Below are 27998 nucleotides of genomic sequence, written 5' to 3'. Positions count from 1 at the left end.
AGCGACCGGAAGTGGCAATTGAATTGTCGCGAGCTCCACACTTCTCTCCCTCTGTCTAAAATCGATAAGTGATTGGTTTTCTTGATGGTTAAGATTGTGTGGGTCAAGTAACGTGCTCACAGAAGGTAAGCACACAGTCAACTAATATGTCAAGTGGACTGAATTAGATATATATAAATATTTTCCACGGAGTGTCGTCGATTTTAACGGTGGCTTTTTTAACGTTAGTCGTTGTTGCCAGGGGACGCCTTTGTCTCGGCTCTAACTGGATGATGTTGACGGCTAACCGTTAACCGTAGTTAGCTAACGTTAGCTGCTGTGTGGTCTGTACCTGTCCACGCTGAGTGACAGGTACGTGGACGGCTGCAGCTGCTCTTTATGTTAGTTTACTGCAGTCTGTGCGCAGCTAGATGACATTAGAGGGAGCGGTTAACGTGTTTAACGTGTTTTAGTTAACTAGTGAAATCCTTCCAGACAGCACACCGTTGGTGTCCGTTGATAGAAATGTCATCCCAGGTTTTATAATCCCAAAATAAAGAGCAGAAATCCTACCAGGAGAACACAGTGTTTGTGGGAAACAACAACAACAACACACCCTTGAATTGCCTGTTTCTGTTGCCATTTGAGGTGATGAATTTATCCAGATTTCGTTTCCAATTATTGTCTCAAGGATTTAATGAGGGTTCCAAGTTCATTTGGGGTGACAGATCACTCATTATGGGTAATGTGTGGGTGTCTCTCATTCCTATGGCCATGCTCCCGTTGCACATAATGTGAGCATGTATGATGGTTTATTCTGTGACCTACAATAAACTGAAATATTCACTAAAATTAAAAAACTGCCACCATCCTGACAAATGTTGTTTCTTTAGAAGTATGAAAAGGTGGCCTTTCCCCCCATTTCTAAATAGAGCAACATGTGAAATTGAAGCTGAACAATCCAGTGACGGAAACACCAGAGTGACATTTTTGCATGACAAAGCACAGGTGTAAATGATGCCTGACTTATGTTTAGCTGCTCCAGTTTCTGGCTCATTCAACTGCTTTTCCTATGGCAACAAATCAAAATGTGTGCTATGTAAAACCCTATTAGTTATTAAAAGATTCTCAGTTCTTCCCATTCCCATTCGTAGTCTGAGTGAGGAGAGTCATGAAGGGGGAAAAGGCCATTTTTATAACCCAAAGCTATCTTTTGATGTTTGGCCTATTAAAAAAACCTATATCCATAGATATTACAGTTTCTGTGTAGGTAAGAGAAATTAAATGTCGTGTTGTCATGTTTGTCCATTTTCACTGCATAGGAGGCAGACAGCAGAACTGCCTTCTACTTGGAGCATTAAGTAAGACAGCAACTGCCTATCATATTTCACAATATTTAAGACCCCACTCCAAGCCTATTGTAACCCACTGGGACAGTAGACCTGAATATGGATTTATTGCACATCTGTACATAATGTCTCAAAGCTTCTGACTTCTAGCAAACATAGATGAGAGCAGCCATAAGTGACTTTCTTCTCTTCAGAACGACCACGCCCCCTTTTGGGTGAAACAAGCAGTGTAAAAGTGCCTAGTGGTGCTTTGTCTGCAAGTTTCTGCGTCGCATTTTGCACATCAAACAACAACAAAACAAAACAGTTTCCCACTTTCTTTACTTCCACAAAGAACAAAGGTCAGTAAGAGAAGAGACATGGGGCATTAGGTCATCTGCAGAGAGGATAAAAAGAGTGAAATTAGAGGGACTGCTTTCACCTAAGAAGGGGGCGGGGGCTTGACACAAGGCCAAAGTACCCGGATGAGCAAACACATTGAATAGAAGAAAGAAGTACTGCTAGTTCTAGTTGTAGTTATTAGGCCTGTAGTCTTCTTCTTTTACAGTTAAATTAGTTTTATTGTACAAAAGCCATCTAGGAATGGCTGAGATTATTCTCTCACTCTGTTGTGTTTACACTGTTTAGATACAGTTGGAAAACTGAGTATGCAATGTTTATAGCTCTAATGTAAGACTTTCTCCATGGCTCTTTACCTCAGGGGTTCGTCATGGCCTTGAAAAGGAGAAGGGCGACATCCCCCTCTAGCAGTGTGAGTGGAGGAGATTTTGACGATAGCCAGACTTCATCGTTAGTCTCTTCAATTGGGAGAAAGAGGAGAAGGACCTCAAACATTCCAACTGTGGATCCTGTAATTTATTTTCACAAATTTCAGTGACTGTTTTTCTTTTAACTTACTGTCAGAATTATACTAGCTACTCAGATTAAGTAGTTGACACAGGAAAGGATGTGGGTATATTTCAGTGTTTTATCCCTGCCTTGCAGATTGCTGTATGTCATGAACTGTACAACACAATCAGAGATTACAAGGATGACCAGGGCAGGATGTTGTGTGAGCTGTTCATCAGAGCCCCCAAACGAAGGTAAAGAAAGGGATGAGTGGTTATTGGTTATGTACATATAATTACACCCTTCAATGTGATCAGTCAAGTAATGTAACACAAACATGAGAAACTTTGCAAGTCCTGATGTCTTACAGGAATCAACCAGACTATTACCACGTGGTGTCTCAGCCTATTGACATGATGAAGATACAGCAGAAATTAAAGATGGAGGAGTATGATGACGTTGAACAACTCACCAGTGACTTTCAGCTGTTATTCAACAATGCAAAAACATATTACAAGGTAAAAAATCCCACTCATTATAAGGTTAAAAGTAGTATATATGTCTGCGGGGAAAACATTTAATTATATCTATGTATGGCTCTATGCACTAACATGAATATATATATATATATATATATATATTGCTTGTGTCTGTGTAGTCTGACAGTCCTGAGTACAGGGCAGCCTGTAAACTGTGGGACCTTTACCTGCGAACCAAGAATGAATTTGTTCAGCGAGGAGAATATGATGAGGAGGATGAAGATGGGTACGATGCGCAAGACAACCCCGGAGGGTCCACTGAGGATGAGGTGACTCTCACACATCACACATGACGACTCTTCATTCAGTACATGCTACTGCCAATATTTTCATCTTTAGGTTAAATTCCATGTTAATAATGTGTTGAATCAGTGGTATCTTGTTACTATGATATTGTTTTGAAACTTTACACCTATGACACAGATTTACAAAGGCAGGAGGTGGTTTGGTATATATCATTTAAAGAAATTTGAGTATCTTGCTGCATTAATTTGCATAATAATTGATGGATTAATAATTGTATTATTGAAAGTACAAGCTTTTTCCATTGCACAGGCTTACCATACTATTGTGACAGTGCTTATATTTATATTTCCCTACTATGTTAACAGCTATGTTACATGTTACATGTTTTATAATGAGCTCCTTTGTCTATTGTGTTATGTTTTAATGAATTTAAGGGGATATTATGCAGCTTTCACTTCTTGCAATATATTGGTTGCATCAAAGAAATGTATAAAGAAGTAAAGCCACACTCAAAGAAAATGTATCTCTCAAATGTGTCTCAAGTGATCGCCAATTTAAAGCTTCAGTTCTTTTATGGAAAACAATATCTCATCATATCTTATATAAACAATATCCATCTAGTATTTCCTTACCTAAACTATGTGACCACTTGTGTGTAACAGAGCGCACCTACCTGCTTGAAAGAGGTCCTCGAGCAGCTTCTTGACGCTGTGGTGTCTTACACTGAGCCCACTGGCCGTCTGGTCAGCGAGCTGTTCCAGAAGCTCCCCTCTAAAATGGTACGTGCGCCTTCAGTGTGACTCAAGACTTTATCAGTAAAATGAGTGTCTTGGTTTTGATGTGTACTTTGCGTTTTTCATTTAGCAATACCCAGATTATTATGCCATCATTAAGGAACCAATAGATCTGAAAATCATCGCTCAAAAGATTCAGGTACAAAATTAAAACGTCCCTGTTAAATATTGATTTAGTTATTTACAAAATGTGTTGATAATATATCTAATACATGTATTCACTTTTAGTTGGGCCACTACAGGAGTGTCAGTGCAATGGCTAAAGATATAGATTTGCTGGTCAAGAATGCCAAAACTTACAATGAGCCTGGATCACAAGTGTTTAAGGTGAGTGTGTGAGAGAATATGATACATGCTGGATGTCAGTAGCAGTGTTTGACATACATACTTAAGACCTACTCATGTTTTCCAGGATGCAAACACCATCAAAAAGATTTTTGCACAAAAGAAGTCTGAGATGGAACATGGAGAACCAATCAAGTCCAGCATTCGTATCAGGTAAACAGGAAACAGCACTGGGAATAATGTGGAATAAAGTAATGTTAACTTTATGTTTTAACCCTGTTAACTTCCTCTCTCCTCTCTTTCCGTCTCTCTCTGTCAGGAACAGAAGGTCCGCCCAGGGGGACCGCCTCTCAGCTATCACTATGGCTCTTCAGTACGAAAGTGATGAGGAGGGAATACTCTCCGGTATATCTTCACCTCATTATCTTAGGTTCATCAAACACACATATGCCTCCACTGGGCATTGATGAAGATGCTCTGTACTAACTGTTGTTATTGATGATTGTCATTATTTATTTATTTCCTTCTGTCTTTCCCAGGTTCTGTCCACTATGATGAGGGGGAATCTGAGGCAGAGAGTATGACCTCTAACATGGACATGAGTAATCCCATCTTCCAGCTGTATGAGGCTGTGCGAGGTGCCAGGAACAGTCAGGGCCAGCTGATCTCTGAGCCTTTCCTGCAGCTGCCGTCCAGGAAGGACTACCCCGACTACTACCACCAGATCACTCAACCCATCTGCCTTCATCTGATCAAGTATGACAGAACTAGTACTGAACTAACTGTGTGTGTTTTCATACTGTATGTGTCCACAGGGGCCAGACATATTTAATGCAGCACTTTCATGTCTGTCTTTATTCTTTCCACCTGAATGTTTTCAAATACTTTTTAAATCAAAGTGGATTTTTATTTTAATCACTTATAGTTCATTAATAAAATAAAGCCCATTGGTAAAAAACTACCTCTTAAGGAATAAATAAATAAAATCTTGATTCAGAGGTTTAATACCAATTTAAGTTGGATATGTCTGTATTTATTCAGGTAACTTGCAACAGTTAGTGGCAATAATATAGAAATATTATATATATATCATAAACATCTGTTTCCAAGCTGAAATTTATCAGAATACTACTTGGTTCGAAAGCCATTCTGCTTCTGCTTCATTTTTCCTAATTTGTTCATGCTTTCATCATTGCTTTGATTTCACCAACATTCTCTCTTTTTTATTTTCTACCCCTACGGCATCACACACACTCACTGTACAGTACAGTATTTCTGTGCCCTCCTTCCCAAATGTGAGAGCCCGTAATTCCCCACAGGAACAAGATGAAGAACAATGAATACGAGAGCGTTGAGCATGTTGACTCTGATCTGACGCTGATGTTTGAGAATGCAAAACGCTATAATGTTCCTCACTCCTCCATCTACAAGCGTGCGCTCAAACTCCAACACATTCAGCAGGTCAGTCCCAATGTGCACTTGTCAAAGTTGTACGAGTTATTATAACAATTATATATAACTATAAATATATATGTTACCTGTCTAGATGAAGAGAAAGGAGCTTTTGCAGAGGGATGATGATGATGGAGACAGCATGCTCTCCTCTGCTACGTCTGACACCAGTAGCACAAAAAGGAAAAGGTTTGCACTTTGTCACATTATACCTGCTCAACTCTATAAAGTTGCTTTCTTTTTTTATGCAGGGAAGTACAATGACAGTTGACTCACATTTTGTTTTCAGTCACAAGAAGAATACAAAGAAAAACCGAATGAAAATTCTCTTTGCCGCTGTGACTGAGGCACGAGAAGCTGGCACTGGTCGGAGACTGTGTGACCTTTTCATGGTCAAGCCCTCGAAGAAGGACTATCCCGACTACTACAAGGTCATCCTGGAACCAATGGACCTTAGGACCATTGAGCACAACATCCGCTCAGACAAGTACTTGACTGAAGATGCAATGGTGGAAGATATGAAGCTGATGTTCCGCAATGCTCAACACTACAATGAAGAAGGCTCTCAGGTGATTGGTTTTTGGTATTTCTGTCTGCCTTTCATTAAGTTTTTTTTCCTTTTCTGTTTCTGAGTTCTCCGGATGTCTGAAAAGCCCATTTGTTCCCTTTTGTAAAAGAAGAGTGAACTTTAGCCGAAGGAACCGGGGCTCCTGATGATGAACTTTTTTGTTGTGTTCAAGGTCTACAATGATGCTGACGTCTTAGAGAAGATTATGAAAGACAAACGCAAGGATCTTGGGCCAGCATCAGATGATGATGACATGATGTCCCCAAAGCTGAAAATAAGTATGTAACCAAATTCAAGAAAATGTGTTTTGTTACCTATCAAGCAGTAGGAACAATGGAAATCATTAAAACACATACATGTTATTTGATTGCAGGAAAGAACAGCATTACTCTGAAGAAGTCCAAGTACTTAACACCCTTACAGCAGAAACTGAACGAGCTTTATGAGGCCGTCAAGAACTACACAGATAAACGGGGCCGTCGGCTCAGCACAATCTTCTTGCGATTGCCATCTCGCGCCGAGCTGCCTGATTACTACATCGCCATCAAGAAACCTGTGGACATGGAGAAGATCAAGAGCCACATGTTGGCTAATAAGTACCAGGATGTGGACGCTCTGGTGGAGGACTTGGTGCTCATGTTCAACAACGCCTGCACATACAACGAGCCTGAGTCTCTGATTTACCGCGACGCTCTCGTGCTGCACAGGGTGCTGTTAGAGACGAGGCGTGACCTGGAGGGAGGAGATGACGCCCATGTGCCCGACGTGCCCCGCCTCATCCAGGAACTCATACGCAGCCTCTTTGTCTCCGTGCTTGGGCACCAAGATGACGAGGGCCGTTGCTATAGTGATTCACTGGCTGAGATTCCTGCCCTAGATCCTGCAAATCCTGAGAAGCCACGACTCAATTTTGAGATTATCAGGACTAATGTAGACCGAGGACGTTATAAGAGGCTGGATGTGTTCCAGGACCACATGTTTGAAGTGCTGGAAAAAGCCAGACGATTGAATAGGTGAGGTATTGTTGACCATCCTGTACAAAACCAAATCAGTTGTCTAATTTATGTTTTATGCACTAATGTTGTAGGATTTTGTTACACCATATGTTTATTATAGGACAGATTCCGAGATCTTTGAAGATGCTGTGGAGCTGCAGCAGTTCTTCATCCGGATCAGAGATGAGCTGTGTAAAAACGGAGAGATCTTGATGTCTCCTGCTCTCAGCTATACCTCCAAACACCTGCACAGTGATGTGGAAAAGGAGAAGAAAGAGAAGCTTCCCAAGGAGTTTGAGGAGGACAAAATCAAGAGGGAAGAGGAAAAAAGGGGTATCCTACTTAAATATATGTTAAAGGTCACAGTACATAGAAGCTCTATAATGCAATGTCTCAGCATACATTGTGGTATTGTTTTACTGAGTCAGTTGTGAATTCCCAGAAGCTGAGAAGAGAGAAGACTCTGCTGGAGGATCGTGGCAGTCTAGCCTGCAGCGCACATACAGTCAGGACTGCAGCTTCAAAGACAGCATGTACCATGTGGGAGACTATGTGTATGTGGAGCCTGCAGAGCCAAACCTCCAGCCTCATATCATCTACATTGAACGCCTTTGGCAAGACGACACTGGTCAGTCTCATTATTAGTATCTTTTGTATGAAAGGCATGTTTTCTGCTAGATTTTTTGTTATGTACATTACCTTCAGTTAGTGTTCCAGTTCAGTAACAATTTTTATTGAGACCAATTCTAATTCATTTACTTGTATCCACCTCTAATAAATGCAGGTGAGAAGTGGCTGTATGGCTGCTGGTTCTACAGGCCAAATGAAACATTTCATCTAGCCACAAGGAAGTTCTTGGAGAAGGAGGTTTTTAAGAGCGACTACTACAACAAAGCTCCTGTCAGCAAGATTCTGGGCAAATGTGTGGTCATGTTTGTTAAGGTAAATGCTGTCTTTTTGTATTTATGAGATATAAGTTTTTTTTTATAGCATTGGCGGTTTGAATTTGAACTGACCAAACATTTATGTCTTGTGCGGTTCAAGGAGTACTTCAAACTTCACCCAGAGGGCTTCAGAGCCGAGGATGTTTACGTCTGTGAGTCACGCTACTCTGCCAAGTCCAAGTCCTTCAAGAAGATCAAGATGTGGGCCATGCCCTTGAGCTCTGTTCGGTTTTTTCCCAGAGAGGTACCTTTACCTGTCGTCCGTGTGGCATCCATGTTTGCCCCCAAACAAGAGGAGAAACCACCAGAGATAACTGATGAAAGCAAAGTAACGGGTGATGTTATTGTAGACAAGGTAAACGTATTTGTTTGTTTTTTTCATAAAAGATGACAGAGGACACATTAAATAATGCAGACTACTGTCAGGAATACAATTTGTGCATGTCTGCAGGATAGGGAGGATGTTCCGATGGATATGACCAATGGGGAACCAGGTTGTCAGTACTACGAGCAGCTCTGCTACAACAACCTGTGGCTGAAAGTGGGAGACTGTGTTTATATTGCTTCTCATGGACTAGTGCGCCACCGAGTGGGCAGGTAGAGTAAATATAATTATACACTTTACAGTACATGCTTACAGTATATTGTATTTGAATAGCTGTGTGTGCTCTGTAGTGGATGGAAACATTTAGTATAAACTTGTTGATCAATAATATTTTGTTTAATTTCTGTAAGGATTGTCTTAATGAATGGCGTACCAATGAATGCAAAAGGCCTCAGTGCTTTCTTTTCAACTGACCATGGGACACTATCACCACCTTAAAGTTAATTATGGACACAGGAACTCTTTATTGTGCTATGTTTGAAAAGAATATAGACACACAGGGAGTATAGTGCAATGGCATGTTTTTTGTAAATATAAAAAGTTTCTATATATTCTTTTATATTTAATTCAGCTTATTCTTTTTAAACTATATTGAACAGGATTGAGAAAATGTGGATGCGAGATGGAGCAGGCTACTTCTTTGGTCCAATCTTCATCCATCCAGAGGAAACAGAGCATGAGCCCACTAAGATGTTCTACAAGAAGGAAGTGTTCCTTAGCAACCTCGAGGAGACCTGTCCTATGACCTGCATCATAGGTACCCTCCTAACTGTGCACTGGGATGCTGCAGTGCACAAGGTAATAGAAATAACTGAATGCTAATAATTCACTGAATCAGTTTTCTTGTTTTACAGGGAAGTGTGTGGTGTCGTCCTTCAAAGACTACCTATCGTGTCGGCCAACTGAAGTGCCTGAAGAGAATGTCCTGCTCTGTGAGAGCCGCTACATTGAGAGTGAGAAGCAGATGAAGAAATTCAAGGGTCTTAAGCGCTTTTCACTCTCTGGGAAGGTGGTGGAGGAGGAAACCTACTATTTTAGGTGAAAAGCCTTTACATGCTTTAAGTGAACTGTCAATCTTACTGTTGGCAACAGGACAAAAACGTTGTTAAAGAACTCCAAAGTAAACATGCACTGATCCTGAATACAGAAACATTTTATCGTCCCATGTATTTAAATCTTGTCTTGCCAGTCAGTTTCTACTGAATGAAAGATTTATTTGCAAAAGGTGGATTGATGGCACAGTATATTTTCATGATTGTCTTATACAGGAAGCTCATCGTGCCCCAGAAGGAGCCATCCCCTCTGCTGGACAGGAAAATTGAGGAACTGGAGGCTAAGTTTGCTGATATGACAGATGAGGAGCTAGAGGATCTTGGGGATGATGATGGCGAGCTAGGGGACCAGTCTCTTCCTCAAATGCAATCTTCCATGTCTAGTGACATGGATATCATGCCTTACACTCCTCCGCAGGTCAGAATGGAAGTATTTAATTATGACTATAAATTTCCTCTGCAAATTAACACATGATTTTTGGGCTTGTAGCCTTTTTGTGAATACTTCTCCTGTGTGTGGTTGCCAGTCAACGCCAAAATCCATAAAGGGCCTTTCAAAGAAGGAGGGCTCAAAGCGGAAGATCAACATGAGCGGCTACATTCTGTTTAGCAGTGAGATGCGAGCTGTCATCAAAGCCCAGCACCCAGACTTTTCCTTCGGGGAGTTGAGCCGCCTCGTTGGCACAGAGTGGAGGAACCTGGAGAGCTCCAGGAAAGCAGAATATGAAGGTGAGTGGAACTTTTTTTTTTTTTTTTCCAAATTTAGACTCGAACAAGATGTTTGTGTTTTAATAACTGTGAACCATTGAAAGTTATCAACCTCACTCGTCTTCATTGTGCTGCAGAGCGAGCAGCTAAAGTGGCCGAGCAGCAGGAGCGTGAGAGGGCCCATCATCTGACGTCCCCTAGAGCAGGTACCCCAGTAGGGGCACTGATGGGGGTGGTGCCTCCCCCAACCCCCATGGGGATGCTAAATCCCAGCATGACGCCTGTGTCAGGTAACCCCTCATAGATGCAGATGGATCCCCAGTGTACACTAGAAGGCTGGAATAAGAAGCTGAACTGCTAGATATACTCACATTTTTTAAGTTTCCTAACCACGCCTATGTCCGCATGCTTGTGATGTTGCATTGTTGCAGATTTAATTCTATGTGGCCTCTAACATAATTTGATAAGCCCAAACCTTGATTGTTGTACAGTACTTTTTGTTGTCCAACCTTTACATCATGGTATAGACATCTGTATTTGAATGCAGAACGTGATGTAGAAACGTTGCTGTACACCATTTGAGGATTGGGCCTTAAAAATGAATAAGTAGTTGATAGTAGTGCATGTGCACTGATTTTTTTCCTTGTGCATTTTTAATTTTTGTGGCCTTTATTTTCATTCATCTCCATCATAATGACATGGTGATAATATGAAAGCATATATATTAACATAATTCTGCATGCTTGGTAGTGAAGTAGTCGAGGCATGTTTGACTGATGCATGTTGCTGTCTTGTGTTACTATTATTTCTTTCTAACAAGGTATGATGGATGCATATAGGTCAGCTATGATGCCCCCACGGGGCCACATTGCAGGCATGGTTAGTATGACTGGCATACCACCGCATCACATGGGGGTGCCTGTCTTTCCCCAACATCTCCTGCCTGTTATGCCTGGGTTTCCTGGAATGCCATATGTTGGTAAGAGTGCTGTCATAGCCACCCCACCTGGCACGCAGTTGCTTCCTGTCTACCAATCTGACTCGCTGGAGGGGCTACCTGTACCAATAGGCTGAGGTCTTTGAGTTGATGACTAGTCAGTTGAGAGCATATGGCCTCAACAGGGACTTGGTCATTATCTTACCACTAGACTATTTGGTAATTTGTCATTGAGAGGAATTCAGTGTCTCCAATGAACAAAAAAGTAAACCTGATATTTGTATTAATATATTCATAATTGGCCTTCCTAAGTTTAATGTGGTTAAAATTATGATGCTTGGTTTCAGTATTGGACTTTGAAATACTTACTTTTTAATGTAAACCAATACCAAGTGGCCTGCTGCACCTTGTGATAGTGTCCTGATGCTGAATATCCCCACAGGTGTCAGTGGCATGGGAGGTGGACCTGGAGCAGGAAACGTTCATGGATCCCAGGTAATCTTTAGATTAGGTAAGAAAGTAATCATTGTAAACCACTGTATTTACATTTTGTATTCATGCATCATATCATATAAGAGTTACATATGTTATTTTGTAGCTACGCAACAGTGAGTTTATGATATGTTTCTCACATATCAGTATAATATTGTATGATAGTGACTGTCTGTCAGTCTGTGTGTTCTGTCCATAGTCTCTCCAGATAACGGGGGACCTGATTTTCCTGCCAATCACAAGTGCTGCTGGAGTCTGCAGAATACTGTATTTATTTGAATATTGAATATTTACACCAACATCAGGATTATTACACCCAGTGTTGCTGGCCTTTAATACTATGTAGTTTACAACATTAATATCACTTCAGTACCAAGGAGAGCTCATGCTGCAGATATAACTTTATCAATAAATAAGATTTCAACCTAACTAGATTACTTTCTGTCATTTTATGGATTACCTTAGTACCAAAATATACAAATAAAGACGAGAAAAGAAATAATCAAGAAGATGATATTCTATAATTCTATTCTATATAACAGAAAAGAAAATGGAAACCAAGATTTTTTGCATCAAAAATGTGTCCTTTGCTGTGTATTGTATAGAAAAGCTTGATTTTCAATAAGCAAATTCAGGTACTAGCCTATTGACCATTTTCCCAGCTGGAAGGCATAACTTGCACTGTACTTTGATGATGTTCACCTATTCTACTGTAAACACCAAATAGTGTTAAAATTGAAAAAGAAATGTTTTCACTGGGAGGCCGTGATGACAAATTGGCAACTGTAAGATTTACTATGGTTTCACTCGAGACCAGAGCGGTGTCGTGGGACTCAGGAAGTGTTGTAATGTGTGCACACTACACGTGTGCATGGTAGTGTATCGCTCTCTATTTTTAAATTGTAATCCTTTTAACAATCCCCATTTTTACTAAATGTAACTATAATGACATTATGTATTTTTTTCTGTAACTGCAATGGATTACAAGTACCTTATTTTGTATCCTCACTATGTAACTCTGTCATATGTAATCTGTTACTCTCTAAGCCGGTCAACAGACAACTGGGTCTTTAATTAGATCAAGTTATTGATGAAGATGAAATGCTGTGTGAGTTTTTAATCCGAGAAATAATAGAGTTCTCATAATGTTTTTCATTAGATGGGTTTGATGGGCCCAGGGCAGCAGGCTCCACCACCGTACCCGGGACATGGTCAGATGGGGCAACCTGCGCTCCAGCAGCCCTCCACCCCAGTGTTTGTGTCTCCACCAGCCAAGTCTCAGCGGCTGCTCCACTCCGAGGCGTACCTCAGATACATTGAGGGCCTTACTGCAGAGTCCTCTACCATTAGCAAGTGGGACCAAACTCTCTCAGGTTAATCTTGTTTTCTGACTTCCTGTGATTAAATCTACATAAAATAACGATCACACTGCCTGACATAGCTTGGGAAATATGTATTTCTGGATCTTGCTTGTTTAGTGACCCCTGATTTTTAACAAATTAATGTAAAATGGTGAAAATCCCCAGAATTGTAATTTTAATGTCTTGTTTGTGCACTTTCAGTTCAAAAACAAGATGTGCGCCTGACAAAGGAGCAGGAGAGCAGACTGCCATCCCACTGGCTGAAGAGTAAGGGGGCCCACAAGACAATGGCAGATGCACTTTGGCGAATCCGTGACTTGATGCTGCGAGACACCCTAAACGTCTGTCAGACACACAACCTGTAGCATGCTTGTATTCTGAGCCTCTGTTCCCTATTTACCTGTGAGACAGGAAGAGGATTAAGCTCACTAAAAGTGTTTACTTTGTGTTGTCATTTAAAAAATGTGTTTGTAGCCATGAAAGCTTTCTGTGTTGAAGCTGTTTTTTTGTTTTACATTTCAAATATGCTGTTTTAAGTGCATTATTGTTATTGACTGTCTTTCTGTGATGACTGCCTTCATGCTTTCACAAATAAAATGTGAAGAGTTCAGGTTGGCTGTAATTCATTTACTCAGTAGGACCTACAATCATGCTGTAACTGTATAATGGCTGTCATTTGAAAAGGATCACATGAGTTTAAATTTAAACATCTTTTAAAAGCCATAAATTGAAAAGGAAAATAGATATGAAGTATATGTATAGCATATTCATGTAGTGGAGCTTATCAATAACCTTTCATTTGAATACAGACTGATTAATAGTTGTCTTGCTGAACTTGATAAGAGACCTAGGAAGGGGCGTGTCTTACAGCTTTCGTCTGACATCTACGCATGCGCAGTAAACAGACCGCGCAGTTCCTTTTGCTCCAGACGTTTGAAAGCTGGCACGGCGACCACGTCTGAACGGTCCGCAGCGCCTCCCTCTCCCATCCTGATTAACATTTACTGTAACGGTAAGACGTCCCAATGCTTTCACAGTTACCATATTTACTAATACGGTATTCAAAAGTGTAAATTGGACCATAGTCCAATATCTTGCGAGTCAATGTGTAATGTTCGGGAATTAGCTAACTTTATGGTTAGCACAAAACACATTAGCAAGCTAACGCTAACATTAGCAGGCTGACTTGGAGGGACCGGCTGCTGGATCAGTCTATTCACTGGAGTAGAGATGTTGCTTTACCTCGTCGCTTTAGATAATGTTGTGCGTTCTGTTGTTAATCCGGGACAGTGGAGCAATGGATACCTTTATGATAAATATAACTTAATAGAAGATCCAGTTCATGCGATATCCCCACTACCATGTGAACTTGCAGATGGCTAGACAACCTTCCCACTGCTAGCATAGACATTAGACTGCATAAACCGATCTGGAGTCAGCGGGGCCAACTGAGCTAATGCCAGATTGAGGCAATGGAGCTAGTCTAGCTAGGTTAGCTGCTAGCAAGCTAACGTCAACGACAGACTGAATGTGTGAAAACCTAATGCTAGTATAAAGACTTACTTTGACTTGTTAGATGGAGCAGTGCAACTCTAATACGTTTTAGTTACAACACGGAGTATTTCAGCAACTATACTGAGCACACATTAGGGAACTTTTCATGCAGTGTGATCTTACAGGAACCAATACACACGTTTTAATAACGCATGGCTAAAATGTGTGTACAGGATTACTCAGCATCCATATTTAGTAAGGAAATTGTTGCCAGACACAATCAGCATTCATTGTTTTCTTGCCCTCAGTTACGAGCATGGAACTGAATGATGGTAACCTACAAACACTCACCGAGTTCCTCAGGAAAACACTGGACCCAGACCCATCAGTCAGACGTCCAGGTAATACAGCTTGATAACATAGCATTAACTTGCATATCTTAATGTCTAAAGAATATTGTTCTCATTGACCTATTTATGATAAGTATTCACTTGATTGTGTAATCTTTTATTTTTAACACCTGATTTTTATTCATCTTTTCTTTCTTTTGTAGCTGAAAAGTTTCTTGAGTCTGTGGAGGGAAACCAGAACTACCCCTTATTACTGCTCACTTTACTAGAGAAGTCCCAAGACAACGTGATTCGCGTCTGTGCAGCTGTTACATTCAAGAACTACATTAAAAGAAACTGGCGCATTGTGAGTCTCACCAAGTAACCGCAAGTTTACATGTTATTGACTCTACTCATACCTAGTATGTTGTATTTAGTTATGTTTTACTGTATGAGGAATACTATATATATATATATATATATATATATATATATATATATATATATATATTTAAAGGTATAATATATGAATAAATAAAAAACAGAGTACTAAGTGTGAAGTTGACCATTGTTGTATTAGTCTTTTTGACCTTTGTATTGAGTTGACTATCCTGCTTTTGTGATGTGTTTTCCCAAAGGTTGAAGATGAACCAAACAAAGTCTCTGATCCCGACCGAACAGCGATCAAAGCAAACATAGTCAATTTGATGCTAAGCAGCCCAGAACAGATTCAGAAACAGGTACATCTACATCTACATCACATATTACAGTCTTAATGGGTCTGAATTTGAAGGTGTGAAGGAAGATGCTCAACTAAGCCCCTGTTTGTTTCATGCATTTCCAGTTGAGTGATGCCATCAGTATCATAGGAAGGGAAGACTTCCCTCAAAAATGGCCTGACCTGCTAACCGAGATGGTGACCCGCTTCAGAAGTGGAGACTTCCATATCATCAATGGAGTGCTTCGTACTGCACATTCCCTCTTCAAGAGGTAGAGCTCACTTCTTAATGATTTTAAATGTTTTTTTTGTGATTGACTTCAAAAATAAATTGTCAAATCTGTTCTGTCCCCTCTTGTTTTCTTTGAGGTACCGCCACGAGTTCAAGTCAAATGAGCTTTGGTCAGAGATCAAACTAGTACTGGACACATTTGCCCTACCTCTGACAGAGCTGTTCAAGGTTTGTAACAGCTTGCAGTTCAGTTACCACAACACTATAAAATCTAACAAATATTGAAATGTTTAGTTAAGATGGTATTCCAATATGAAGAAGTATTTATATTTAATTTTATTTTACGCTATAGGCCACTATTGAGTTGTGTCAAACTCATGCTACGGACATCAATGCCTTGAAGGTCCTCTTCTCTTCACTCACGCTCATCTCCAAGCTGTTCTACAGTCTTAACTTCCAGGTCAGTTCAGTTTGTTTTGTACTCCAGGCTTTGCTGTTTTGAAACTGCGTTGTCTTGTTCTTAGCCAAGGTAATAATGTTTCCCCAAACAACAATAGCACATCACAATTCAGACCTTTTTGTGTGCCGTTTTTCCATTTTGGTGGCATTTATTGGTGTGGACAGCTTTGAAGTTACTGTACTGTATGATGAATTTGCACCATAAAGACGTCATGTCAGCTTCTTTTAATTTATACACACTTTCAAGGATCTGAACCATTTCCCTTCAACCATTCTCTGTATTATTAAACATTATTACAGGACCTTCCAGAGTTTTTTGAAGACAACATGGAAACCTGGATGACCAATTTCCACGGCCTTCTGACTTTGGATAATAAACTTTTACAAACAGATGTGAGTTTTCCTCCTTTTTCTTTTTTCTTTACTCATGCAATACTCGTCTATAAATTTTCAAAACTGCAGTGCTATAAAATAGTTTTTAACGTTGTGTATGTGTTTGTCTTGCGCCTCTTATGACAACTCTGTAGGATGAGGAGGAAGCAGGTCTCCTGGAGCTGCTGAAGTCTCAGATATGTGACAACGCTGCCCTTTATGCTCAGAAGTACGATGAAGAATTCCAGCCGTATCTGCCGCGCTTCGTCACTGCTATCTGGAACCTTTTAGTTTCTACTGGCCAAGAAGTCAAATATGACCTGGTGAGAGTACTGATCCCTCACTGCGTTTCTGTGTTCTTTTTGAAGTTCACTTTCCCCCGTACTAACAATGCACCTCGTCTTTGTTGCAGTTGGTAAGCAATGCTATCCAATTCTTGGCATCAGTCTGCGAAAGGCCACACTACAAGCATCTATTTGAGGACCAGAATACCCTCACTAGCATTTGTGAGAAGGTCATTGTACCCAACATGGAATTCAGAAGTAAGTAAATTGTTCCCAGAGTCACTGGATTGCATTTAGAAATGTTATCAGTAGTTGGACAGAAACATGTACTTGTATACTGTATGATATGACTGATCAGATTGTCTGTAATGCCTAATTAGGTGCGGATGAGGAGGCCTTTGAAGACAATTCTGAGGAATACATCCGAAGGGACCTGGAAGGATCTGGTAAAGATTTTGATTATTGATTATCACCTCCCCTAATGTTATTATTTTTCCAATTATATGAAAAAATATGTAGTTTCTCCTCACATTTTGAGTTTGACTGTTGTTTTGGGAAGTATCTCTCCTGGCATAGAAGTCAAACTCTATATGCATAATTATTTAGTTAGTTATAATATTTACATCCAAAGCTTCAGTAGAAGGTTTCCACACGCAGCATGGCAAGTTAACAAAAGCATGCCCCATGATAACCATGTCCCCAACACTTTCCCCATTCTTCCTCAGACATTGACACTCGTCGTAGAGCGGCATGTGACTTGGTGAGAGGCCTTTGCAAGTTTTTCGAAGGCCCGGTTACAGCAATTTTCTCAGGCTATGTGAACTCAATGCTGTCAGAGTATGCCAAGAACCCCGGGGAGAACTGGAAACACAAAGACGCCGCCATCTATTTGGTCACATCACTGGCGTCTAAAGCACAGACACAGAAGGTATTGTTGACTTTAATTTACAGGGTTATTGATTTACTTTATGAACTTTGTTTTGATATGAGTCATTTGCTCATTTGTCTTTACGTTGCTGTCTTTTTTTCACCAGCATGGAATAACACAAGCCAATGAGTTGGTGAACCTGAATGAATTCTTTGTGAACCACATTCTCTCAGACTTAAAATCCCCCAATGGTAAGAATACATGCGAAGAAGACATTTTCAGTATGCCGTTGTTATAACAATTGGCTCACATGAGGTTTGGCTTGTGCATACATATCCATTAACAATCAAGCATTCATTGTCATTGTAGTTAATGAGTTCCCAGTGCTGAAGGCAGATGCCATCAAGTACGTCATGATCTTCAGAAGCCAGGTACAAACTGTTACTTTCTCCACAACTTGTTGAATTTCTGAAAGGCAAAATTAGTGCATTACAGAGGACTTCTTCTCTGTCTCTTTCTTTCAGCTTCCTAAAGAGCATCTATTGCAGGCAGTTCCTCTACTAATTAGTCACCTGCAGGCAGAGAGCACAGTGGAGCATACTTACGCTGCCCATGCTTTGGAGAGGCTGTTCACTATGAGAGGCCCCAACAACACAACACTGTAAGTATCAACAGTAAACTGATAATTTAATTAATTGAATTAATTTCCACATAAAAATTGAGCAGTAAATGTACATTGTATTATTGAAATATTCAATTGAGTTGTTATTTATTGTTTTTTTATCCTTAGAATACAAATCAAATCTTCACCCAGTGCAGTTTAGAAGAAGGCAAACGTCTCAATATTTAAGAAGAATTCACAATTTAAATAGATTTGGAATGATGCACCACATTATATGAAAGCTTAGATTTACTAGTATGTGTGGAGTAATTGCCCATACTTAATATTGGGCAGATCACCTATTATATATTAATTTACCTTTTCTCCAGGGATCAGTTGTATACTACATTCACATGCACCGCACTCATAGCAGTCCTGTTTGTTTCTCAAAAAGTTTTATAGATAACTGAGATGAAACAACAAGGCCAAATGCAGAAATCTGCTCCAACTTTTCGATTCATCTGTATATCTACTAAGCAATCATCCCCTCCATGTTTTTCAGTATCACTCCAGCAGAGATGGCACCTTTTACTGAACAGCTGCTCAACCACTTGTTCAAGGCCCTCGCTCTTCCTGGTTCTGCAGAAAATGAATACATCATGAAAGGTAAACCTGACTCTCCTCTGTCATCTAAATGCACCCCATTAATGTTCCCCAGTCAGTGTCAGACCAACTCCAGATTTATTTTAAGTAGCCTCATAATGTCTTTCTTTTCTTTCTTTCTTTTAACTTTTAAAGCCATCATGCGCAGCTTCTCCCTGCTGCAGGAGGCCATTGTTCCCTACATTCCCACTCTGATTGGTCAGCTCACTCATAAGCTCCTCTTAGTCAGCAAGGTAACATACACTTTGTTACTATTTATGGATACAGATAGATTCACCAACATCGTTTGTTCAGGCGATGCACATGTCAACTAATCCAAAATCTGCCACCCATTTTCAGAATCCGAGCAAGCCTCACTTTAACCACTACTTGTTTGAGTCCCTGTGCCTTTCTGTCCGAATCACCTGCAAGGCCAACCCCACCACTGTCAGCAGCTTCGAGGAAGCACTGTTCCCCGTCTTCACCGAGATCCTACAGAGCGATGTCCAGGGTATGTCAATTAACTATGGAACTGAGTTATCTACATGTAGATGATATGCTGATAAACACAGCCTGTGGCTGGTTAAGGCAGCTCCACTCATGCTTCCTTTGTCTGCTGTCGCAGAGTTTCTTCCGTACGTGTTCCAGGTGATGTCTCTCCTCCTGGAGATCCACTCCAACTCCATTCCCTCTTCCTACATGGCTTTATTCCCTCACCTGCTGCAGCCTGCGCTATGGGAACGGACAGGAAATATCCCCCCGCTGGTGCGCCTGCTTCAGGCTTACCTGGAAAAGGGAAGTGCCACTATTGCTGGCTCTGCTGCAGATAAAATAGTGAGTTGATAACTCTGATTGTATCTCTATTTGTTTTCTTAATATTTATAGATTACATCATTTAGTCATTGTGTGACCAGTATGTTGACATATTTTGCGGCTCTTTCTTTTTCAGCCTGGCTTGCTTGGAGTTTTCCAAAAGCTGATTGCCTCTAAGGCCAATGATCACCAAGGTTTTTACCTTCTCAACAGCATCATAGAGCACATGCCCCCGTAAGTTGATTACAGTTGTGTTCTCATTGTAAAATGTACCTGTACCAAACAAACCTGTTTAGTCTGGAGAACAAGATTTGTAGCACTACAGTACTTTATTATAATTCTGTTATAATATTGCGACTTCGCTCATATTTTGGTTAATTGTGCAGCCCTAGTATCAGGAGAAATTGATAGGTTTTGGTCATGACTTTTTTTCCTTTGTTTTACCAGAGAATCTATCACTCAGTACAGGAAACAGATCTTCATTTTGCTCTTCCAGAGGCTCCAAAGCTCCAAAACCACCAAGTTCATCAAGAGTTAGTACAATCATCTCATTACCAAAATTGATGGTCTGTTCATAGTTCATAGTGTAAATTATCACCAGTTCTACCATTCATTACTGCCTTATAATACGGAGCTTTAAGTGTTAAAGTTTTCACTGGCTTACTTTCTTTCTGACAGGCTTCTTGGTGTTTGTGAACTTGTATTGTGTCAAATACGGAGCTATTGCGCTTCAGGAGATTTTTGACAGCATCCAGCCAAAGTAAGTGTATTTTCTATGTTACCACAAGATGTTGACAGAAAGTACACTACTATCTGACTGCAGTTAGTTAGTGGATTCAACCATCAGTGTAGTGTTTAGGCAGTGGGCACATGACATGTTCTATTAACCTTAATGCCACAAAAGATTCATAAGATAGCTGTCCCTTTTTAAAATAGATGGCCGAGTTATTTTCTCACTGGGAAGAAGCTCCTCTAAGCCCTTTTTTTTTTTTAAGCTTGAAAGGTGGCTCATTGTGAAGGATGGAAGCTATAGTCAGCTTAGAGTCACAGCTGTTACAATGGATGTCACAGGCGACCCAGTTAATGGTGAAAAGGGTATTTCTAAAGTGCATCCTTCCTTCCTGCAACAATATGTTGTTCCCCAGATAAGTGGACACAGGTTTATAGATCAGCTTGAATTGGATGATTGCTGACAATTTTGAATGTTTCTTATGCTTAAACCAGATTTATGTAACTGGCTACACAACCAGACTAAAAAGAGACCAGTAGTGACAAAATGCAAATGGGAAGGGAGAGAGGTTTTGCACTGTATTTCGAGGCGAACTGTTTGGAACACAATGCATTTATATACACAATTATGCAGAGTAATAGCTTTCTGAAATGTCACCACCCTGCCTGTAGGATAGTAAATATGTCAAAGGCAACAATATTTCCTGGTACCACTGCTGTTGCATTTAACCTAAGTGCAGCAGACCATTGGGGAAGTGTACTGTATTAATCATGTTTGCTTTGTTGTGTTGCAGAATGTTTGGTATGGTGTTGGAGAAAATAATTATTCCAGAGGTTCAGAAGGTATCTGGACCGGTTGAAAAGAAGATCTGTGCTGTTGGCATTACAAAAATCCTCACTGAATGTCCTGCAATGATGGATACAGAGTACACCAAACTCTGGTGAGAAATCAGCCTAAAGGCAACACAACCAACACAACCACTTAATTTCTTGTTTTCATGCAGTTACTTGGTTAAAGCACCTGCAGTCACAGGATGATTCAACCCACACAGATGTTTTCACTTTCTTGATTTAACCTCTAATCATGACTGTGTGGGGGCGTGTACAAACTGTTTGATTGATATCACCTTAAGCTTTCTGTTGATGACATCATGTAGTTCCCAGAATAGCCTCACACACATTTCACCTGAGGAGGGAAATCATCTGTTGTCTGAGACAATGTTGTTTTTCTGATTGATTTAGAATTTTAATTTAAATCTTGGACTTGGGGAATACCAGAGTAGGGAAGCCTAATTTAATAAATGACAATTATTGCTTCAATGTGTAGTCAGAAGCACTGTAAATACAGTTGAGTTGGACACAGAAATTGGGGAACCCTCATATTTCACAAGAAATGTGTAAAACTTTTACATTGCTGCAAATTTAATGCTTTAAGATCACGAAAATCGTTGGCTAAACTTTTCAAACTGTCCGATCAATCTAAACCAACTATCTCAATGTGTTTTAAGATTTTCAACATTACAGACATCTTTTAGACTGCAGAGTTGCTTCCAAGTTTGGCAGGCTGGATGTATTGGCACATCAGTAATGGCGGTCTCAAAATATTGCATACATCTTTTTCTACAGCCAAAATACTCGCCTTATATGTACTGAGTTACAAGTGATAATAATAATTTGTTGTTCTGAGTTAAACTAACCAGTCATTTGGGTTTAAATGTCTCTGTTCAGGACCCCTCTGCTCCAGGCGCTAATCGGTCTGTTTGAGTTGCCAGAAGATGACAGCATCCCAGATGATGAGCACTTCATCGACATTGAAGACACACCAGGCTATCAGACAGCATTCTCGCAACTGGCCTTTGCCGGGAAGAAGGAGCACGACCCCATTGGCGACGTTGTCGGCAATCCAAAAATCCTGCTGGCCCAGTCACTCTACAAGCTTTCTACTGCGTGTCCGGGAAGGGTATGTTGAGACTTCTTGTGCCATTTTACTTCTGCAGGTATAAAGAATACCTAATATAGAAAATATAATAAATGCTAATTGAATGCAGAAATCAAATGAGATATTCTTGTCTCACTTTTTTGGTGCAGGTTCCTTCGATGCTGAGCACCAGCCTCAATGCTGAAGCCCTCCAGTTCCTGCAAGGGTACTTACAAGCAGCCACTGTGCAGTTGGTTTGAAACTGATGTGATGGTGTTCACATAATATGGAGATCACAATACACTGCAGGATTAGCCACAGTGACCTCAGGTCACACGACAGACCTGCTTCAGCTGAACATTAGTCTTTACAGAGTTGGTTTGACTTGACAGTTCTTGGTGGATTTACCAGAGAAGTGATAATTTTGTCTGAATTTAAGGTGTGTTCCCTGATGGAAGTTTTTTTTAAGGCTTTTTAAAGATATGACCAAAAGTTGACTCAACTGATATACTGTTTAGTGCTCGGGCTCTTTGTTTGCTGTGTGGCAAAGCTAACAAGGATTTGGAAATCAAGGTCTGATACAATTGTCAGTTTATTTCAATAACAGCAGCATCAGCAGAGGTATATTTCAGCAGTACTGTGGAACACTGAACATCTGAATCATACGAGAGGGATTTCTTTACTGCTTCTTTTGTATGTTTGAATTCCTTTTTTACGGTTATGGAGACTGTAGTCGTGGCTCAAACATAATGCTTAATATTTTTCTGTTGCATGTTTCCCGTAGATTTGTTTATGTCTAGTCTTTGTTTCTGCACTGTTTGTTAATGTGAATAAAAAGAGGCACTTGTATAGATCTGTTATCACCACAGTCTCTTTTTCCATGAGCAGTTTTTCTATGAACTTGTTTGTTAATATTACTGGCTCTTTGGCCTCCAGTATAGAGGCTATTTAATGACTTTATTTTAACTTTTGTTTTCATGAAGCAATCCCTGACTGCCCTTCAGATCCGGTTGTAGTTATTTATAACCAAAAATTACACAAGTTACCCTTCAGTCCAGTGCAAAAATAAGGGCTCTCCCTTCAGATGACAAATTAATGTATTAGTAATATACAGTGTAAGACTTTGGTTGTCTGCATTGGCCCATTATTTAACAAGGTTGTAAGATTAACTGTAGAGGGTTCAGGACAATTTGATGTGGCCATTGGACATCTTCATTTCAACGTTCTTGATGAAAGGTAGCATGCATTTGTCACCTCCCATGAAGCGATATGTGGCCACATTTGCGTCCCAAGGTAGAAGTCTAGAGAAGGAAAACAAACCCACATTCATTTATTGTCCAAATACTTCTCATCAATAATGGCCTTAACATTGCATCTGTCGGTGTAACATCTTATACTGTACATGTTTGACAACCTGATCAGTACTCACGCTCGTGTGAGGAAGGGGATGTACATAAGACGAGGAATGCATATCATTTGCTGTTCGGCTAAAATGGCTTTCATGGATTGCTGTACAGTGTAGAGCGGCTCCAGAGGAGGAATTAGACTCCGAAGCTCCTTCCTGGTAGATATAAAACAAAAATTGGAGAATATAGCATCTTTTTTTATTATTTCAAAACGTTGTGTAATGATTGGTGGCATCTCACCTGATTTCACAGCCTGCAAACATCCCTGTGTCTACAATATAAGGGCAGACTAAAGTGGTTTTGATGCCATCCAGGTCCTCCGCTCGCAACTCGTGTGTCAGTGACTCGTGGAAACCGACAGCTCCAAATTTACTGGCACAGTAATCCTGGAGGAAGAAAGTAAATGAGAGCATTTAGTGAATTGTTGTATTTGTACATTCAGTTTGTAGTTGAGGGATTCATTAATCATGCGTCTTACCTCTACACATGCAGTGCTGAATAGTCCAAGAGCACTGGCAACGGTTACAATGTGACCATGATTCTTTGCTTTCATCTGAGGCAGGAAGGCCTTCGTCATCTGTAAGGGTGGTTTAAATAGATGGTATTAGTACCTCTTTAATAGAAATAGAAGAAATGGCCTATTTAACCCATCAGACCCAGAACTGTGACACCCTGAGGCAAGCTCAAAATCTGCATGGATCACAGTTTGCACTGCCTCATAAAGCTGATATAAGTTATTTAACCAGTCTGGTATGTGAAACGTTTTGTGGGATGGGAATCTGATGAGGACATACCCTTGTGTTTATCTACCTATAAACCAAATATGTTGAAATATTCCAACATATAAGCCACTTTATAAACAGCTGATTAGACTTGTACAGAAGTATAATTGTTTATTTTGTTACATAGTTTGCTTTCATTTGCTTATATGAACATGTGTTAAGGAATATGCAGCATAATATCCACTGAGATGACAGTGGCCTGTTCTAATAACCTTATCTCTTAAAGAGGGACGTTGTGTCAAAATCTTGTTTGAGACTATGGCTGTACAATAAATTTAAATATTAACGAAATCACAGTATGTCCAAGTGCAATATCTAAATTGCGTGGTACTGACCACACTTAATGTCACACCATGATTTTAATAGTTTTTTTCAGTAAAAATGAAAATTGTGACACCAAAATGATTAATCCCACTCATCATGAGTCATATCACAATTGTAATATCTGTCAGGACCATGTATACAATGCACACAAAGTGGGAGCAACTAGGGTTTAATAACAACTTATTCCCATTTCCCCACACACAGTACAGTGGGGTCTGTGGGAGCTGCCGACTATTCCCAACAGAGAGACATTCTTGCAAGATCAGGTGCGTTAGAGTTTTAGAAGGAGCTGTCACCGCCCGCCCACTGCACGTCTGATGCTGATATCCTTCATATTTCCTGCTAATGAGCTTACCCTTTTATTGTATGCACATGACTGAGGCTTTGAGAGGATCATGGGTAGAATCACATGCTGTCTTAACTGGTGGCTTTTATCAGCTCCTTTTTTATTCTGGGGATCAGAGGTTACCTCCACTTTGTAACCTCAAATGAACTTGGACACAGTCACAGGGACATGCTGTAGTGTGTACGGACTCTGCTTCATCTGATCCCTTCACACATGAGTGCGCTAATACTGACCCGAGGCCGGCGGGGAGGACCGCAGTGAATAGATGTTATGTAACCCGTGTCAGGCTGATCAGATGATGTTAGCTCCGTGTCTAGCATAGGTGGAGATGTATAGTTTCAATCGTGCGTAAAAGACGCGCGCGTCAAAATCTCACCCAAAACAGCGCGTGGCAGTTCACCAGCAGGGTCCTCTCCAAAAGCTCGTCAGGACAGTCCAGCAGCCTCCTTCCGGCCACCACGCCAGCGTTGTTGACCAGCATAGAGACCTCCCCGACCTCCGCTCTCACCTTGGTCGCCGTCTCATAGATGCTGTGACGCTTGGAGAGGTCCACCGTGTACGTGTGCACCTGGACTCCCAGCTCCCGCGCCAGCTTGGCGGTCTGCTCGTTGGCAGCCGTGTTGCAGTCCCAGAGCACCAGCTGCGCCCCTTCTTTGGCAAACTCCAGGGCGAACAGGCGACCCAGCGCGCCCCCGGCCCCCGTTATCAGACAGAGCTCCCCGTCAATGCACTTCAGCCTCGGCCGGAGGAAAGTCTGGAGGACGGCGTTCAGGATGGAGTAGGTTAGGTCGATGAGCATCAGCAGCAGGTCCACTATAAAGATCATGATGCTCCGCTCTGGTCCTGTCCTGTCCCTCAGGAGAAGTTAATGAGCCACACACAAGCTGACCGCCAAGCTTTGGAGCAGTTTTTTCTCTTTGTGCTTTGGGATTGGATGAGCATTTTATATAACGTGTGTGTGCCGGATTAGGACGCGGACTGATGGTGGCCACCAATAGAAAGGCTGTTTGTCTGATGAGCTGACTGACCAACCCGTGCACATTCATAACTCCTTCATAACAGTGGCTGAGTAAGACTGAGGCAGGGATTAAGATAACACACCAGTGCCAAAGCCAGCATATATAACACTGTATGTTTTAATATATGCAATGAGGGTGGGATGTTTTAATGCATCCTGTGATTACCTGAGCAGGTCACATTATAACGTTTTACATATTTCTTATTTAATCAAGTTTGTTCTTGGTGAGTTAAAGACCTTCAAACCCACCACCTATCTCTGGACAGCCATATGTTTTTCATGCTTTAAATGGTCTTTATACAGAAGAATACACAAGACCATACATTTCAGGTGCATAAACTCCATTTCAGAGTAACTGGTTACTTTACAGGTTAGTTATTTTTGCATACAAAACATATAAAGAGCTTTCAAAATATGATGTTTTGTTATAAATTAAACTAGCCAACAGTGATAATTTGATTAATCGACTGATAGAAAATTAATTGGCAAATACTCTGATAATCGTTTTTCCTGTGAAAATATTTCAAGGTTTCAGCTTCACAAATTTAAGGAATTGCTACTTTTGATTATGCTAATACGTATTATTTCTTTTAAATAATTGTGGATTTTATACTAATAGTTGGACCTAACAAGGATTGTGAGGGTGTCACTTTGGGCTCTGGGTAATTGTGACAGCATTTCTCTCTATTTTCAGATTATTTTATTTTATTTATATTACAAACCAAACAACCAGTTGATTAATGGAGGAAAATAATCGGCATAACCCATAATTAAAATACTCACTAGTTGCAGTCATATACAAAATCAGCTTCACCTAGAGCAGGTACAAAAGAAAAATCCTCCTTTACATTAATATATGAGTAAAAATCTAATGATATAATATATCAATTATGTCTATATTAGGAAGACTGAGGATTTCCCCATCAGTTAAATTGGAGTCACTTCACAGCCAGTATGGAGCAAAGGAATGATTACAGTGATCAATAGCCTATAGTTAAAAGATCGATGTAAACCTGTCCTTTAAGAGTTAAAGACCTATGGCTTTGAGCAGTACCAAAGTATGCAGTACCTGTTTTTTTATGTGACTCATCTTATGTCAAAATATTCTGAAACCATTTGCAGTGAACTCTGAGTCAGACGAATCCAGCCTATAATTACTGTGTTTCTGCTGATGTTTCAGAGTGATCTTAAGTGTTTAAAGGTCAGAACATAGTGAGAAGAAATACCAAAGGTCATTTCCAGTGTGCACTGTCACTTAAAGGTGGATGTGAAAATAGCTGTGGTTGCTATCGTTACTGTTATAGCTTTTACACCCTTAAACGTAGAGGCATATGTCAGGCATACTTACATAAAGGCTTTTTAATCTAAAGTCCGTAAACGCAACACATTCTCCTCTCTTAAATGTCTGATGAGTATTCTGTGAAGAAAATTTTTTTTTATCTCTTAAATTCTCTGTTGACTTGGGCATTGTATTAACAACCTTTTACAGTTGAGAAGGGGGTTAATTTAAGTTGTTTGCCCCTAAAAACATGTAACATAAATCTAAATTTTTTCCCTTTGTGCTTTTAGAGTTACCTGGAAAAAATAAATAACAATGTTGTCTTTAGTAAAAAGTAACTCATAACTTTTACTCTGAGCTATGTTTGACTTTGATGTAAGATCAACAGTAAACTACTATTACACAAGTAAGGTATTTTTAGTTTTTCATCCATGACTGGTCACCTTATGTAGACATTCCTGTCATCTATT

At 40.3% G+C, this 27998-nt stretch overlaps 3 protein-coding genes across 6 annotated transcripts; 2 read left to right on the top strand and 1 right to left on the bottom strand.

The window, feature by feature from the left end:
- Positions 1–11: 11 nt before the first annotated feature.
- Positions 12–13524, top strand: pbrm1 (polybromo 1). 4 transcript variants are annotated; one of them, XM_051414030.1, is made up of 30 exons: positions 12–125; positions 2029–2178; positions 2313–2410; positions 2527–2674; positions 2815–2964; positions 3604–3720; positions 3806–3874; positions 3964–4062; positions 4148–4233; positions 4340–4425; positions 4560–4776; positions 5340–5481; positions 5567–5661; positions 5762–6041; positions 6213–6318; positions 6414–7053; positions 7157–7368; positions 7478–7663; positions 7820–7977; positions 8080–8334; positions 8431–8576; positions 8964–9121; positions 9219–9402; positions 9633–9834; positions 9944–10145; positions 10262–10414; positions 10945–11103; positions 11504–11556; positions 12713–12926; positions 13116–13524. In XM_051414030.1, exons 2-30 carry the CDS (start codon positions 2038–2040, stop codon positions 13277–13279), a joined length of 4920 nt encoding a protein of 1639 aa, XP_051269990.1. In that variant the 5' UTR covers positions 12–125; positions 2029–2037; the 3' UTR covers positions 13280–13524. The 4 variants fall into 4 exon arrangements, with proteins under 4 accessions (XP_051269990.1, XP_051269991.1, XP_051269993.1 ...); XM_051414031.1 differs by lacking the exon at positions 10945–11103 and having other exon boundaries at positions 10262–10330; XM_051414032.1 differs by lacking the exons at positions 12–125; positions 2029–2178; positions 2313–2410; ... (5 more) ...; positions 4148–4233; positions 4340–4425 and having other exon boundaries at positions 4628–4776; positions 5286–5481.
- Positions 13525–13809: 285 nt separating this feature from the next.
- On the top strand, positions 13810–23224 carry cse1l (CSE1 chromosome segregation 1-like (yeast)). The gene is made up of 25 exons (XM_051414034.1): positions 13810–13926; positions 14717–14809; positions 14962–15104; positions 15376–15477; positions 15582–15727; positions 15825–15915; positions 16040–16147; positions 16447–16539; positions 16674–16841; positions 16931–17060; positions 17183–17248; positions 17528–17730; positions 17837–17921; positions 18040–18101; positions 18195–18331; positions 18834–18937; positions 19070–19167; positions 19274–19424; positions 19539–19747; positions 19863–19960; positions 20174–20259; positions 20405–20486; positions 21250–21396; positions 22184–22415; positions 22544–23224. The coding sequence occupies exons 2-25, from the start codon at positions 14725–14727 to the stop codon at positions 22631–22633; spliced, it is 2916 nt and encodes a 971-aa protein (XP_051269994.1). The 5' UTR covers positions 13810–13926; positions 14717–14724; the 3' UTR covers positions 22634–23224.
- On the bottom strand, positions 22948–27075 carry LOC127371307 (retinol dehydrogenase 10-B-like). Its single transcript, XM_051414035.1, has 5 exons — positions 25608–27075; positions 24258–24356; positions 24020–24165; positions 23803–23934; positions 22948–23674 (listed from the first exon to the last, which is right to left on the bottom strand). Exons 1-5 carry the CDS (start codon positions 26055–26057, stop codon positions 23554–23556), a joined length of 948 nt encoding a protein of 315 aa, XP_051269995.1. The 5' UTR covers positions 26058–27075; the 3' UTR covers positions 22948–23553.
- Positions 27076–27998: the final 923 nt, after the last annotated feature.

Source organism: Dicentrarchus labrax, unplaced genomic scaffold (genome assembly GCF_905237075.1).
Source record: "Dicentrarchus labrax unplaced genomic scaffold, dlabrax2021, whole genome shotgun sequence".
Taxonomy (NCBI): domain Eukaryota; kingdom Metazoa; phylum Chordata; class Actinopteri; family Moronidae; genus Dicentrarchus; species Dicentrarchus labrax.
The sequence above is the reverse complement of the archived record's forward strand: the minus strand, read 5'-3'. Positions and strand labels throughout refer to the sequence as shown.